This window comes from Stigmatopora argus, chromosome 21 (assembly GCF_051989625.1).
Source record: "Stigmatopora argus isolate UIUO_Sarg chromosome 21, RoL_Sarg_1.0, whole genome shotgun sequence".
Classification (NCBI taxonomy): domain Eukaryota; kingdom Metazoa; phylum Chordata; class Actinopteri; order Syngnathiformes; family Syngnathidae; genus Stigmatopora; species Stigmatopora argus.
The window spans coordinates 9,753,996-9,770,137 of NC_135407.1; the positions used below are offsets into that span (position 1 = coordinate 9,753,996).

At 39.2% G+C, this 16,142-nt stretch overlaps 3 protein-coding genes across 3 annotated transcripts; 1 reads left to right on the top strand and 2 right to left on the bottom strand.

The window, feature by feature from the left end:
- Positions 1–171: 171 nt before the first annotated feature.
- On the bottom strand, positions 172–6,216 carry ciarta (circadian associated repressor of transcription a). Its single transcript, XM_077591249.1, has 6 exons — positions 5,244–6,216; positions 3,819–4,144; positions 3,664–3,739; positions 3,437–3,515; positions 3,196–3,349; positions 172–1,676 (listed from the first exon to the last, which is right to left on the bottom strand). The coding sequence occupies exons 2-6, from the start codon at positions 4,140–4,142 to the stop codon at positions 1,329–1,331; spliced, it is 981 nt and encodes a 326-aa protein (XP_077447375.1). The 5' UTR covers positions 4,143–4,144; positions 5,244–6,216; the 3' UTR covers positions 172–1,328.
- A 1,945-nt stretch (positions 6,217–8,161) lies between these two features.
- Positions 8,162–9,725, bottom strand: mrps21 (mitochondrial ribosomal protein S21). The gene is made up of 2 exons (XM_077590655.1): positions 9,600–9,725; positions 8,162–8,586 (listed from the first exon to the last, which is right to left on the bottom strand). Exons 1-2 carry the CDS (start codon positions 9,680–9,682, stop codon positions 8,406–8,408), a joined length of 264 nt encoding a protein of 87 aa, XP_077446781.1. The 5' UTR covers positions 9,683–9,725; the 3' UTR covers positions 8,162–8,405.
- A 1,035-nt stretch (positions 9,726–10,760) lies between these two features.
- Positions 10,761–15,547, top strand: crabp2b (cellular retinoic acid binding protein 2, b). Its single transcript, XM_077590770.1, has 4 exons — positions 10,761–10,864; positions 14,794–14,972; positions 15,152–15,268; positions 15,378–15,547. Exons 1-4 carry the CDS (start codon positions 10,783–10,785, stop codon positions 15,426–15,428), a joined length of 429 nt encoding a protein of 142 aa, XP_077446896.1. The 5' UTR covers positions 10,761–10,782; the 3' UTR covers positions 15,429–15,547.
- The last annotated feature ends 595 nt before the right edge of the window (positions 15,548–16,142 follow it).

Sequence of the window (16,142 nt, forward strand, 5' to 3'; positions counted from 1 at the left end):
ATGCATATAACATACAAGTCCCACTTTTTGCAATGAATTACGTAAATAAATAAATTTTCAGGATGCTCTTCATTTTACAAAAACACCTGATACCTCAGTAAAGTTTGGGAAACACATGACTCTAATCAAATCGGGTTGACTGGTGACAAAATGTAGACCATTCAACATGAATAACATGAATGACTTTTATTTGGAACATGCCAGTAAAAAAGTGATCAAAGCAAGGAATAGGCTTAAAATGTCTTCACTGTGCTTTTAGATATAACAATTTAAAAAAAAAATGTTTTAATTTAAAATAGCAGCAAAAAAATCTCAAAAGCATTGCGCGGATACGCTTGACATAAAATATAAGATAAATGGAAACATTTTTACAAGCTTTCATTCAAGCTAAAATAATATTACAATTTTACCTCTGTAATGCTTAAGTGCTAAAACAGACAATTGTGTTAATGTACAACACAAACACTCATAAAACACAAATAGTCTGAAGTTTAATCACAGTTAGTACAGTAACTGCTCTTCTTTTCCCAATATTTTATAATTTGTCCAGACATTTCTTAAGGTGCAATAGCATTTTATTCATCTAGTTGGAAATCAAGTATAACTTTTTATTTGTTCTGAAACAGTAGTTAAGGCATTCCATTTTTTTTCATTTTTACTTTCACATACTTAGAGATTAAGAGTGCAAATATTTTTTTACATGAGACCCGTCAGCAAAATGTTGTCATTTTTATAATCCATTAGCTAATTTTAGTGTTATAAAAGCATTATAAATTTCACATCATATTCTGCAATCTTTAGAATAAATACTACAGGAAATATAAAGTGCAATAGTCATTCATGTGTAATTAATGGATTTTGCCTGGACTTGAAAGTAAATAGTTCAATACTCGATTGAACGCTTTTAAATAAAAATGTGGGCGTAGTGACTATTCCAATGTGTTTCAAAACACCAAAATAGGACAGCTTTTGAGTCGTAACACAATTGGCTGCATATCAAATTATATAGACATTTTAATACATCTATTTCTGAACAATGTATGTACATGGCTACCCCAGAAAGCTACAAAATAAAAAAAATATTTATGTTGCAAAGTGCTCATTTTGAAGGCTTAGGAACCAGACTACGTACTTTCTGGCTTGATACTCTTAAATGTACCAAGTGTACCTGGAGTCCTATCATCCTCGAATCTGGTATTTATGTCCAGAGAGTTCTTTGAGAGACATTGACTCCTTTTTGTTGACATGGTAAAGGCTGATTCTAGTCATGTGCTCGGAATTGAGGCCTTGAACTTTCAAACAGACTAGTGCAATGTGGTGTTCTTGATTTACCAGTCAGCAGAATAAACATTAGCACTTGAAGATATTGACTTGTCCTGTGTTAGCGAGACGTCAGTGGAAGAGGGGGGAAGTATTATATGTTCCTCTGTTTCTTCTTTGACATGTACACGTGATACCCAATTTAACGTGTTGTTTTCGAACTCAAGTCTGTTGGTCCGGCTGTTCCCCGTCGATGCAGCTCTTGCATCCTTTGGTGCTTCCTGTGTCCTTGTTGTTCCAGATATACCCAGAGAAAGGTTGGATGGCATCAAAGATTGGCAGCTTTCATGTTGGCGAATCATTTTATTGGGTGGGTTAACTCCAGCGCAGTCCGAATCGGGCCAGATCTTTCGCTTCTAGAATCAAAATGTGGTCTCATGGTTAAATGTGATATTGGAATAGTAGAATCAGATCAATTGATAGTTTGTAAAAATGACTAAGGATGCGAGATTAGCACATTCATTTATTTATTCATTCAGTTCTGAACCGCTTTATACTCATTAGAGTCGCGGGGGGTGCTGGAGTCTATCCCAGCTGGCTCTGGGCCAGAGGCGGGAGACAACCTGATAGTCAATAAAATTACATTGTAACGCTGACTAAAGTCCTGACCCAGAGTACGTGATTTTTTGGGGTCATTCCTGACAAGTGTCAGATTACACTACATTGCGTCATGATCTGTACATTGCCTTCCTTGTGTGTTGGAACGGATGACTTGTCACACTACAAAATCAGAGCATGCTTGGTCATCACGTACTGCCACAGTTCGACAGGTGACGTTGTTGGGATGACTCTGCGGGTCATGCTTTTCTGGCAGTTTTGCAGATTTTTGGCCATAGCCAATATTTTTATTTAACTATTTGTTTGCCCTTGCTCAGTTGCGTCTTTTGTTTGTTTTCCAACACTGGTGACATAGCATATTTTCTCGCATATACGCCGCATTGGTAATAAAAAAAAATAAGATGACTGAATCAAGGGTATGGCTTATTGGCAAAGACTTACAGCGTTGCTATACTCTTTTTCACCAATAGATGTCAGGAAATTAACATTTACTATTTGTGGTTATTTTCTGTTTTGCAGTAAGAAAAGAACCATTACTGGATTAATTACTAACTTTCTTATGATATTGACCCTAATAATGTGCGATGACTTTTCTTAAGATTTTCCCTTCAAAGAAACACATTTGTACTCCCTATTAGAACTATGAATATGGAGCTGAAAATTGTGAATCGGGCGGCTTATATGTGAGAAATTGTAAAATTCAACGATTTTAAGGCAATTTTAAGGGTGCGGCTTATACGCGGCCGGCTTATATGCGAGAAAATACAGCAGTACGTCACTTGTTGATGATGTATGGGTCATATTCCTACGTCAGAGGTGTCCGGTAGACATACGATTCTTATCTACAGGTTAATTACGTCTTTGCCTATATTTTTTTTCTTTCGTCATCCACTAATCACCTTTCTCATGAAATACTGCAAATTCCACTTTCTGAATTTCACCTTTATAGGAGTCAAGGAATGTTCTACCGGGGCCTGTGTGGGTTTTTTCTGTGTACTCCAGTTTTCTCCCACATTCCAAAAACATGCATGGTAGGCTGATTGGACACTAAATTGAATGAATGGTGAATGGTTCCCCGTCTCATTAGCCCTGGGATTGGCTGGCCACCACAAAGGGTGTTGTCCCCCGCCTCTGCTGGGATAGGCTCCAGCACCCCCCACGACCCTAGTGAGGATAAGCGGTTCAGAACATGAAAAAGGGGGTCAAGGAGGTGTTTATTTCTGTTTTCTGTCACTGACAGTTGTTGGTTACACAAGCATTTGACTTCCTAGGATTGTACAGTATCACACCCCACACAGTAATTAATAAATTTCTTACCTTAACTGGCATGCAAAGTTGGTTTTGGCGCCAGTGAGTTATGAATTTCGGTTTCAAGCTTTGGGCTAATGTATTCGTAGGTCTATGTGCTGCCTGAGGAAACCAAAGTTTTAGCATTCTTTCTATTTGTAACAAGTTGTGAAGATATTTTTCCCTGAAATAGTGAAAAAAAGCAGAAAGAAAACGCATTATTAGCACCACTGAGGCTGTTAAATAATCACAAGGTTCCTTTTAAGCTTACCCCATTTGTGGTCGCTGCAGAATTCCCAGAATTTTCTGCAATCTGTCCATGGCAACACTCTGCTGGAAAGTGGTTAATCCTGCATAGGAATATCCACACGTAAAGATCAAGACGCTGCATTTGCAATAACTCACTACAAGTTAAAATAATAAGAATCACTAAAATACTCCCAAAAACAAACGATCGAATAAGGTTGTGGTTTTTTCACTATAGATTAATAGTCATACCTTTATCAAATCTGCCAGTTTTAATTCCTTGTAGGAGTTCCATCAAAGGTTGAATGAAGATGTGCAAATCTGTACACTGAAAAATGGGAAAAAATGGTAAACATCCACTCATCAGCAAACGTTAAAAAAAACGGCCAGTTTTTCCACGCGCGAACCTTTTGAGTGAATGCGATGTCTCCTGCTGAGGGTGGTGGTGATCTACCAATGGGGCCACCGGGAGAAAGGAGACACTTGGTCCTACCACTAACGTGTACAGTATGGTGGGCTCTTCTTACTCTCTCTCTAACGTACATCTTATCCAAACGACCTCGGAAGCATTCTTCATACTCTGATGAGACTTTACAAGACCCCAAGTCTTCTTCGTCTGAAAAAACGTCAGCTTCATCTTCAGTCAGCTCAGTCTCGCTAAGAATGTAATTCTGAGTGGATGGATGCAGCTCATAAGGTAGCCACCGAGAAGACGGAGCCAATGGATTCATATCTGAAACCAAAAAAAAAAGAAGGTGAGATTTAGGTAGAAAATAGAATATGACTACTATATCACATTTTGGTAACTACTATTTTTAAACTGAACTAAACACAGTTCCGTGTAATTTATCTTTGCCGTTGGAGTATTGTAATAATGATGCATTTATTTAAGTTATGCCTTCGCTGTGCTCAAATGTTCCAGTATTTCATATAAAATCATTAATTTTAATGATTTATGCTGACAACTATAACAATTTACCAAAAAATTGAAATCGCTTGGGAAAGGTTCTTTGTGTGCATGGTAAGTTATAAATGAAACTGAATGTTATAAATCACATTCAAGGAAATAATAATAATCAAAAGCTCAACATGAAACTATAATTTTACCTATTTCAATCAGGCTCAGACATTTTATCTCTTCGTCTGTAATTCAAAACAAGTTTCAAAGGGAGGAGCTATACGTGGCAGCATGAGGTATTACTACTAAACCTTATGATCATGTATTTACAACTTAAAAAAATATTTTTCAAATGAAACGTTTAATCATCAAAAATGTCCAATTTTCTATGTTTATGAAAACCAATCGGTCAAAAACCTAAGTTATTAACTTTGCCTTAATATGATCTACACTGAAAAGTAGATTTATTTTTTAAATCAACAATGTCTATTTTAGGCAATGATAAGAAAATAAAGAAAACAACAAACATGTGCTGTGAAATTGATCGTTTAAATGAATTATTAGCCAGTATTTAACCAAATGTGAAAGAGGATGACGCTTGTAGGGGGCAACACGTGCCTCAAACTTTCAATGCCACGTTCCATGAGTCATGTGCAAACGGGCGCAATAGATTTTAATCTCTATTTTAGCCGTAGAGATATATATACATATATATATATATATTTCTTTTTTTTTAAGTAAGCCATTTTACTATAAATAACATGCTTTGAGTTTTACTTAAAAAATTCATACATGCAAATAGCTTCGTTCTAACGCATACTATATGTAAGTAACAAGACTTATTTATTGACGATACATAAATACATTAATAAATGAAACATGGATCGTTGGTCATCTTTGACTTCGTATGTTGATGATAAATTGAGAATCTTACCTTTGTAGCTCAGAGGTGGTTATCTGGAAACGTGGATGAGATAAAAACAAATTGAAGCTCGATGAAGATACACTGCAACTACAAAAAAACAACTGAGAGAATTTTAACTGTGGTTAAAGTATTAAAATAACATGTTTCCAAGTCAACGGCAATTGCATCTATCGTACTACTGACTCTGGTCAAGATGTTCAAGTACAACTCACGCAAAGGGAATACACGTGCAGTGTGGGCACAAAACTCTGATTGGCTGGCAAATTCTTGGCTGATATTTCATTGGCTGGGAGGCGTGACCAATCGAGAGGCTTCCGATAGCTGATTGGCTGTCACCCACGCAGCTGCACGTGTTGGGAGTGTGGGCTCTTAAGGAATACAGCATTCACGAGGCAGCCACCTGCATCTGTTGACTTGAAATGTGGACTAAAAGAAACTGAGTAGAAATACTTTTTACTGTGTTGTTTCATTTTCAAGTACTTATTTTCCTTTCTACTTTTGCTTTTATTTTTTTTAAAGTAAATGTATGTATTAGTTTAAAAATAAAATAAAAATATAATCAGCAAACCTCATATATTTAATCAATTTCTGTTTTAAAATACATTTGCCATAGTGAGGCACAAATTCTGGTATAGATGACATGTGTCTTTAAATAATATTTTTACCTACAGCCTCTCTAGTTTGGTGAATCAAGCTGCCAGTTTCCAATCATCATTTATATTTAAGCTATAATTACAACGTGACATCTTTTCTGCTAAGAGATCATGTAGTTTTTCTGTCAATAATAAAAGTAGGCAGTTGTCTATTGCGAAACTATTGCAATGGAGTGTTAGAATTTTTAAAAATAAACCCTGTGGTATATTAAGTTATTAAGTCATTATTTTATGAGGGGCCAAAACGTGTTCACATAAATGTGCATGTACTCTAAACACATGACTCTACATCAGAGATCAACAAACCGGTCCTCGAGGGCCGCTGTGGGTGCAGGTTTTTGTTCCAACCAATCCAACACAAACAGTTTAACGAATGAGGTTTCTGCTGAAAAAAGAAGCACCAGACTGCAATCCACTGATTGCACTTCTAGGATACCAGATTGGTGGAAAGGTTTCCTCTTACCGGTTGGAACGAAAACCTGCACCCACTGCGGTCCTTTCTGGAATAGTTTGGGGACCACTGCTCTACATAGTGAGACACTGACCAGATAGCACCGCCATAAAGTGGCTTGGTCAGGTTGCAGATACAAAGCAGGAAGATAGTTCTCGGATTATAAAAAGCAAAATTATTGTTTTCATCCTGAATCCCTAAAGCAGGGGGGCTAAAATCTTTTTCTCTGATGCCCGCTTTCAGAAAAGGGTTTGATCCCAGGTCAGTCCTCCTGTGTGGAGTTTGCATTCTCCCTGTGGCTGTGTGGGTTTTCTCCAAGGTACTCTAGTTTCCACCCATTCCAAAAACATGCATGATAGGCTGGGTGAACACTAAATTTTCCCTAGGTATGAGTGTGAGCATGGATGGTTGTCTGTCTCCTCGTGCCCTGCGATTGGCTGGCTACCAATTCAGGGTGTCCCCTGCCTCGTGCCCAAAGTCTGTTGAGATAGGCTCCAGCCCCCTGCCGCGACCTTTGTGAGGATAAGCAGTTAAATAAATATATATATACATACACATGTATATATATGTATGTATGTATATATATATATATATATATATATATATATATATATATATATATATATATATATATACACACACACACATATACATATATATATACATACACATATATATATATATACATACATATATATACACATTTTCTGAACCGCTTTATCCTCATTAGGGTTGCGGGGGGTGCTGGAGCCAATCCCAGCTGTCTCTGGGCCAGAGGCGGGGGACACCCTGAATCGGTGGCCAGCCGATCGCAGGGCACACCATGCACTCACACCAGTACCTAGGGGAAATTTAGGTTGTCCAATCAGCCTACCATGCATGTTTTTGGAATGTGGGAGGAAACCGGAGTACCCAGAGGAAACCCACGCAGGCCCGGGGAGAACATGCAAACTCCACACAGATGGACTGACCTGGATTTAAACCCAGGACCCCAGAGCTGTGAGGCCGACGCCTTAACCACTCGCTCCACCGGGCCGCCCGAATTTCATTCATAGACGTCAAAATAAGTTTAGTTTAGCGTTTTATGTTTCTTTTCTTTATTTTGAAATAATTGACTATCGGCATTCGCTTGCGTCGTGACGTCATGGCGCATGCATGGGCGCCATTTTGTCGTGACATCATCGTGTCACGGTGCCATAAAATTGCAGTTTTTTTGCAAGTCATGTTTTTATGCGCATATAAGCCATACCCTCAAATCAGTCATCATTTTTTTGTCCGACAAAAGCGGCTTATATGCGAGTAAATATGGTAGGTGGTGAATTAGAACACGAGATTTTTTTTCCATTGTAACATCTTGTTTTTGGTGTTTTTTAGGAGGGTGGGGACAGATTAATTTGTATTGTTATTTTCAATGGGAAAAATTGATATGAGATACGCGTAAATTGACATACGAGCTCGGTCACAGAACGCATTAAGAATATATCTCAAGGTATTACTGTACGCACATGCAGAGGACAGATGTCCTTTTGGTACCAGCAGAAGGGTGTGGGGAGGGAGTGAAATATAAGAAAAAATAGTAAGAAGCACTAACACAAATAAAACCTTGAGATACCAGCAACGTGATGTCAGCCAGCGTTTAAAAGCATATCAAATATTTCAATTTCTAAAACAACAGAAGTGTAAATTAGAAGTTATTGTCAGCGGGGAATCTTCTCGTGTTTGCATGGATTTTCTCATTAACCCACCCAATAAAATACAGGCAGATTTAACTAATCTATCAGTATTCCCTCATAAAAATGAGTTGAGTTTGGTATCAAACAGTATTCCAATATTTTCCAAAATATTTTTACTGCATGAAATGTTTTACATACTGTATGGATACACAAATTATGAAGCAAGAATCAATTTTACAAGGAAAAACATGGCAATATTTCACACATTTTGTGGTTTGACAGAGAAATTTCATTCTTTCTGTCTATTCAGTTGACAACACAAATGTTGGGCTGTTTCATTTCCTCCCTCCATCTTGCAGCAGCCATTCAATGGTGAAAATTGTCCTCACAACTACTAAGACCCAAGCCAAGGATCCATTCTAATTGTCTTGGAGATAAAAGCAAGTTTCCTTGCCATTTCGGTGTCATAGATACGCTTACACTTCTCATAGCTCTTTCGCCGACGCTCTATGCAGGGCTTCTCGTAGTAGCGCTTGCGTTTCACAGTCTCAATGATCCCGTCCTGGGTCAGGACCCTGTTATAAATGCATAATGTCAGTCAATGTCAGAGGTTACCATTTTAAGCGCCATCCTATAGCAAGGCACATATTTAGATATCTCAGTTCTTTCGTTGAGAAGTTAAGGGAGTCATTAGCTGTGTTTCTCTCGTCATTACCCAAGAAATTTGCTAAACTCAAATTTTGCAATGAAAAACTGGTTATGAGATGTTTTGTTTTCAGGATGCTACAAATGTGAGATATGTCGCAAGAGCGCAATGGGAACACTTTTTTGGAATGTATATGCCACAAGATGTGACACCCTGTCAACTGATGATTCCTCCACATGCAAAAGGTTTTGGGCATCCATCTTCCTCAAGTAAAATTTCACGGGATGAATAAAACTTCACAAGAATTATGAGGCTTTTTCGAAAATATAAATATAATACAATCAGATAATTGATGTCCTATGAACCAAATTAATAGCGTAACACACAGAAAAGAATACAATACCAGAGTTCATTCAAATATTTGATTATTAATTATCTAGCCCAGAGGTGGGAAAACTATTCCACAATTATTTACTATTTTCTTACTTCTCGTCACCGGTATTTTGAATTAGAATATTAGCTAAATGTTTAGTCGAGTCATTTACGATATAGATTTAGCACTTATAAATAAATAGTGAAGTTGCTAGATAGTGTTCTAACTAAAGTGACTAAAATGTTCACATGAAAAAAATGTCTTTTTAACCTAGTGCAGCTTTACAAACGGTAAAAGAAAGATATTAACTTTTTAAACTTTGCACAAACGAGTCAGTCCTTCAATGTGGATATTTTAGGTTAAATTTGACCCATTCAACATGGCGGCCACAGCTACGTATCACTTTAACAGGCATATCCGCACAATGCGTGGTGTCTAGTTTGCGTCGGCGCATTTCCTTGACATTGAGAGGAGGGATACGTTGACACAGTTCACAACCAATGGATAAAACGCGTATTCCTGCTGGGAAAACAAAAATTGACAGATTAGAAGGATTATAAAAATATTACCTATTGAGATGTTTGTAAGCGTCATCCAAGTTGCCATTTTGAACCATCACTGTCCGAGCAACGAAACGAAGATGTTTCGCCATTACGGTGCTGGAAGTAGCGCAAATGCTAACCGTGGGGAAACAAAGGTGTTTCGTCAAGGTTCCGCTCACAAAAAAAAACAAAAAAAAACATAATTATAAAAATAAATAAAAACAGGCTACATAAAGTATAAGCTGTACAGAAAATAAATGTATGAATGAATGAAGTAACGATTCATTTTTAGACAATAGTCCCCTCTGAATGTAAGGAGGAGTGTTGAATTTTATACATTTTGTTTTTCACAACATTCAAGTTTGTTGATGGAGGATAGAATAATATTAACCTTTGTTATATATAAATGTAAAGCATATCTAATGGCTGCATTGTATTTTCCCCCTGATTTGAAAAAAAAACATTTTAATTCAATTATTGTTAAAAAGCTCATTATTATCATTATGCCTGTGTTGTTATTCCGATTGTCCTTACTAAATATTACTTTTTGTTTTTGTTTTTAAAGTGATAAAGAAAGTGTTCCATTCTTACAATAATATACTATATGTCAAATTGCCTCCATTTTTAACTCACTGAAGGGGGTTGTCCGCACATTCTTTTGTCAATGAATCTGATATTTAGCCCCAAACACATGAAACTTTAAGGTACAATAAAACAAAAGTAGAGTAAAATAAATGGGACTAATATCTGTGGAATGCCTAGACCTAAAAGTCTTACCTATTACTAGTCTTCTGTTAAAAGTCCTTAATGCCTCAATCTGTATAACAGTACACCAAAACTAGTCATCAGATTTCAGATCCTGAAGAGTTGCCAGCTGTATACCTTGCGCCCTCTGCTGGTTGTTTTCAATAGTAAACCCCTTCAACTTTTAGGTGTTCCACATAGTATTTTAAATGTCATGGCACGGAGTTACGGCAGTTTATTTTAACAAATGAGAAGGCGACCCGTCTGTTTTTTCGTCTAGTTTCCAAATGCCTCACGTTGCTGATGGAGTGTGCAGGAGCGGAGGCTATGCTTGCTTCTTATTGGTCTGAAGTTCTTCATCATCCACGCGAGCGGACCAATAGCAAAGAAACGCAGTTGCAAGAAAAAGGATCGGACTTTGCAGACTTTGCATTGCGTGGAGAAACCACCCAGAAACATTTTCGAAATGGAGAAGAAAATCCCGGACTTTTCTGGAAAATGGAAAATGAAGTCTTCTGAAGGTTTTGAAGAGCTCTTGAAAGCACTGGGTAAGTAAAATACCTTTTAAAGTTAAAATCCCAGTTTACGGTCAGTGGCAAAAACCAAACTGTTATATTTTTTAATGCAATGTGATCTATGTAATGATTTGTTCTGACTTTATATCAGTAGCGGTCCGTGCATTTCCTAGTGACGCCTTCAGCAAAAACTATTTTATGGCTAAAAAAAACCTCTACTGCAGCTACAGCTGCGACACATAAAAAATAATCAATAATAACCTCATACAATTGAAATATTATTTAGGAATATAGCCATATTTTACTCACCAAAAATCATTTTAACTGTACACAATATCCATCCTCCTTTCTTTCTTCCTTCTTTTCTATCGCCATCGAAGCTAATGCTGAGAGTCGAACCTGTCCTGTCGTATTTCTGGCATACGTTTTTATCCGATTTAGTGCTGAAAATGTTCGTTCCCGGTTGTGACAGGCTTGCTTGCTTTGGAGTTGTCCGACCTTTCTTAATGATGTCCAGCTTTTTTTCTTGAAAAGTCTGTCTTGAAAATGGCTTTAAATCAACACAACAATATATTTGCTTGTGCAGCTCGCTCCAGATACAGTTTGGTAGCTCTGGCTAGTCCACTCTATCACTAGCCAATCATAGTTGGTCAAAGCGATGATGTATTCTTATGCCTGCAAGAATGCATTGTGGTGTTGCCAACTCGAAATCTAATAGGTTAAAGCAACAGTCTTATCGACGCTTGTTTAATGCAGCAGAGCCCGCAGAACTGATTGTGAAGGCCCTGAGGCAGATTTATGACCCTGGCAACAAATAATGGCTGAAATGTGATTGGTTAAATGCTTCAATATGAAAACACACATCTGGAAGCAGTGCAACCAGGGGGGAAAGCAATGAAAGGAAGCTAACAGACAATTTGGAATTATTTAATAAGTTTCCATGGACAAAATATAATTAACATCAGTCTGTGATTCAGATATTTCATAGGCCAGCAGAGAAGGCCTTGACGGCCCTGACGGCACACCACTGCTATATATAGTATGTTTCGACACATTAATTCATTCAAAGATTGGATAATTAAACAGTGGTAGGACAATTGGTATGATTGCGTGTTTGCAACCATGCGGAAAGAGTCAAACGTACAATAATACCTTGACAGACGAGTGCCCCAACATACGAGCAATTTGAGATACGAGTAAAATTCCGAGCTAATATTTGCCTTGAGATACGAGACAAATTTTGAGATGCGAGCATACGAGACTGCCAGGTGGCCGAGACGCAAGAGGCTGATTATGATTTCAGCCCACTGTCTTTCTCGCCGTACCACCCTCGTGCAAATATATCTACGAGCAAATGCAATCTAAATGCAGGATTCTAACAAAATCATCTCAAATAATGTGTAGCACTCAGTAAAGAAACAATTTTTTTCCAATTGGCAGGTGATTGAGTGGTTAGTGCTTCGGCCTCTCAGTTCTGGGGTTGAGTGTTCGATCCCAGGTGGCTTCTCACTGTGTTGAGGGTTGCATGTTCTCCCCGGGCTTAGGTGGGTTTTCTCCAGGTACTCCGGTTTCCACGCTAATGCCAAAAACTATCTCACTCTAAATTGCGTGACCGGATGTTTGGTCGCCGGACTTTTGGTCGCCGGACGTTTGGTCGCCGGACGTTTGGTCGCCCGGACCCAAACGTCCAGCGACCAAACGTCCGGCGACCAAAAGTCCGGCGACCAAACAAGGTAAAACAACACGGTCTACGCATCAATCAAAGCCAACAGTGGCCCTGAGCAGGTTCACTGAGCGGACGGGTGAGGGTATAAGAGTGTGTATGTACATGGGTTGTCCCCTTAGGAAGGGACGTCAGTCAGGGTCTTAACAGTTCTCCAACAAAACACAATAAAAATAAGGGAAATTTGGAGCTCTTCTTTAGCCTAATAATTAGTAAGGCATTAAGTATGACAAAATAATAATTCACAGTTTGTTTTTAGGGAATTTGAGCAACAATTTTAAATGGTAATTATCAATAACCTTCCGGGCGACCAAACATCCGGCGACCAAAAGTCAGGCGACCAAAAGTCCGGCAACCAAAAGTCCGGCGACCAAACGTCCGAGTACCCTAAATTGCCACTAAGTATGAGTGTGAGCGTGAATGGTTGTCCGTCTCCTCGTGCCCCACCAATTCAGGGTGTACAGCGCCTGCTGCCTGAAGTCAGCTGGGATAGGCTCCAGCACCCTGCACGCCACTCATGAGGATAAGCATTCCAGAAAATGAATGAAGTTTGTCTGTGTTCTAGATTTCTCTGCAAGAGCAAGCCACAGTTAAATCTCTTCGTGGATAAACAGCTGTGGCAAATATTGCTTGTTTGGTAGAACTGCCCAGAAGAGGTCAGGAATGGGCCACTAGTGGCATTCATTAAAAAATCATAGGTCAAACAAGCAGTGGAATGTTAAATTCATCAGAAGCAGGGTACTCCTCATGCGGATGTAATTAGAGTTAGGGTAAAGGGAACTGAGCCTCAAAATGGCCCCCAGGAGCTATGAAACAGACTTGTCTGCATGGCCCCGGGGCCACCTGGCTCCACATCTAATGTGGCATGATATGCTTCTCTAAATGAAATGAACAGGATGCGGATTTCAAAATGCTGTACATTGTTCACAAACTAAAGACGGCCTGGCGGCTGTCGGCCCCACAGTGGGGGACCTGGGTTCAAATCCAGGTCGGTCCATCTGTGTGGAGTTTGCATGCTCTCCGGGCCTGTGTGGGTTTTCTCCGGGTACTCCGGTTTCCTCCCACATTCCAAAGACATGCATGGTAGGCTGATTAGACACTCTAAATTGTCCCTGTTGTTTGTCTCATTGTGCCCCGTGATTGGCTGGCCACCAATTCAGGGTGTCCCCCGTCTCTGGCCCGAAGTCAGCTAGGATAGGCTCCAGCAGTGGCGGGCCGTCAGGGCCTTCAAGGCCTTCTCTGTTGGCCTAAGAAATATCTGAATCATATATGATATTTTGTCCATCAATACTTATTAAATAATTCAAAATTGTCTGTTAGCTTCCTTTCATTGCTTTCCCCCCTGGTTGCACTGCTTCCAGATGTGTGTTTTCATATTGATGCATTTAACAGTCACATTTCAGCCATTATTTGTTGCAAGGGTCAGAAATGTGCCTCAAGGCCTTCACAATCAGTTCTGCCGGCTCTTAAACAAGCGTCGATAAGACTGTTGCTTTAACCAATCAGATTTCGAGTTGGCAACACCACAATGCATTGTCGCAGGCGTAGGGATACGTCATTGCCTTGTCACAGGCGTAGGGATACGCCATTGCCTTGTCGCAGGCGTAGGGATACGTCATCGCTTTCACCAACTATGATTGGCTAATGATTAGCCATAGCTACCAAACTGTATTTGGAGCGAACTGCACATGAAAATATATTGTTGTGTTGATTTAAAGCCATTTTCAAGACGGACTATGCCAGAAATACGACAGGACAGGCTCGACTTTCAGCATTAGCTTCGATGGCGATAAAAAAGAAGGAAGAAAGAAAGGAGGATGGATATTGTGTACAGTTAAAAAAGATTTTTGGTGAGTAAAATATGGCTATATTCCTAAATATTTCAATTGTGGGCCAAGTTCTGATATCTGAAAAGCGCCAGTGTTCGTATTTAAGCTCCAGTTTTTGTATTTAATCACTAAATGCTGCTAGGAAGTGGATTTTACCCCATTTTAGTGGATTTTACCCATTGAAGGCGCTACGAGAAAATGCACGGACCGCCACTGCTCGTTTGTATCGCACTTTTTTTGTCTTTTTGATGGAACAACATAAGTACAATTGAATTGGATCACTTTCCTTATTGTCAAATAATGATGCATTGACTATACCCAAAAGTTTAAGAATCAAAAGGCGCTGAGTTTAGAGTGATGCAAAGCACAGATGGCCTTTGGATCTGACATCTTTACTCCTTTGTGCCTAGGTGTGAATGTGTTTGTGAGGAAAATCGCTGTGGCAGCAGCCTCCAATCCAACAGTGGAAATCACCCAGCAGGGGGAAAGTTTGTCCATCAAAACATCAACCAGCATCCGCACTACCCATGTCTCCTTCAGTGTGGGTCAATCTTTCAATGAAACCACAGTAGATGGACGCTCTTGCACGGTATTTAACATTCTTCATGTATTGTAACCCAACAGAGGAAAAAAAAACATATGGAAGTCATTGCAGTGGAGGTGTGTATTGCAGGGCTCTGGTTTTCATTTTAAGACCCAGCCTTGTAATATTAGGTTTTTTTCTGGTAGAGAAAACTAAAGCACTTTTGTTATTTCTATTTTATGAAGAGTTTTCCTACATGGGAATCAGAGGGCAAGATCAGCTGTGAGCAAACTTTAGAGAAAGGCGAGGGACCCAAAACTACGTGGACCAGAGAGCTGACTAATGACGGAGAACTTATACTGGTAAATCATTTGAGTAAAGAATTATTTTCAGATTCATAGGATAAATGGTGATGGTTAAGCCTCAAAGCCTTACAGCATCCGGGTTAAACAATTTTCTTTCTTTTTCCAGACAATGACAGCAGGGGATGTTGTCTGCATCAGAGTTTATGAAAGGGAATGAAGAAATGACATTGCTGCTATACATTATGCCTGGCTCGGCTTACTTTTTCCATTTGGCATCGGAGAAAGACTGATTTTGTTCGGATACATCCATCTACACTTAAAATGCCTTTACAGTGGTACCTCGACATACGAGTGCCCCGACATACGAGCCATTTGAGATACGAGTAAATTTTGTTATACGAGCATACAGCGGACGCGAGAGGCTGCTCATAAGAACATCATGGGCACTGTCTCTCTCCCCGCAACTCCCTCGTGTAATGTCTCTACGAGCATTGGGCGGAGCGTTGCATTTTTTCAGTGTTTTTTTTCCGTTAGACAGTGCGAATGGCGGATTGATCGCTAATAAGAGAGCAGTATATACTACTTCTCGTTGGCAAGTGGTCATGCGTTATCCTATTGTGAGGACATTTGTGTGCATCATTTTCGGAATATTTTGAAGGGAATACAAAAGCAAACCACCCTCGATAGGTTGCATCTGAAAGTCAGAGTGGAGGCGGCGCAAATAGACCCAACCCGGGAGAAGAAAGGTATCAAAATTTGAATTAAGTTTAGTGTAAAGTTAGATTAAACTTATTTTTGAGTGTGTCTGCATCGTAATCCAAGTTCATTTAAATTAGTTTATGTTATGTTAGGAGCGTGCTGCCGTGCAAAAAGTGCCCCCCCCCGTCCCTTTCTCTCTCCCCTCCGTGAAATCCGTCTAATTTTAGTACTA

Excerpts from the sequence above, each read along its gene's own strand:
- crabp2b (XM_077590770.1), top strand. The coding sequence starts at position 10,783 with ATGGAGAAGAAAATCCCGGACTTTTCTGGAAAATGGAAAATGAAGTCT. Across the intron at positions 10,865-14,793 it reads AGAGCTCTTGAAAGCACTGG|GTGTGAATGTGTTTGTGAGG; the intron begins GTAAGTAAAATA and ends CTTTGTGCCTAG. Across the intron at positions 14,973-15,151 it reads TAGATGGACGCTCTTGCACG|AGTTTTCCTACATGGGAATC; the intron begins GTATTTAACATT and ends TATTTTATGAAG.
- mrps21 (XM_077590655.1), bottom strand. The coding sequence starts at position 9,682 with ATGGCGAAACATCTTCGTTTCGTTGCTCGGACAGTGATGGTTCAAAAT. Across the intron at positions 8,587-9,599 it reads GCTTACAAACATCTCAATAG|GGTCCTGACCCAGGACGGGA; the intron begins GTAATATTTTTA and ends CATTTATAACAG.
- ciarta (XM_077591249.1), bottom strand. The coding sequence starts at position 4,142 with ATGAATCCATTGGCTCCGTCTTCTCGGTGGCTACCTTATGAGCTGCAT. Across the intron at positions 3,740-3,818 it reads ACATCGCATTCACTCAAAAG|TGTACAGATTTGCACATCTT; the intron begins GTTCGCGCGTGG and ends CCCATTTTTCAG. Across the intron at positions 3,350-3,436 it reads CTGCAGCGACCACAAATGGG|GGAAAAATATCTTCACAACT; the intron begins GTAAGCTTAAAA and ends TCACTATTTCAG.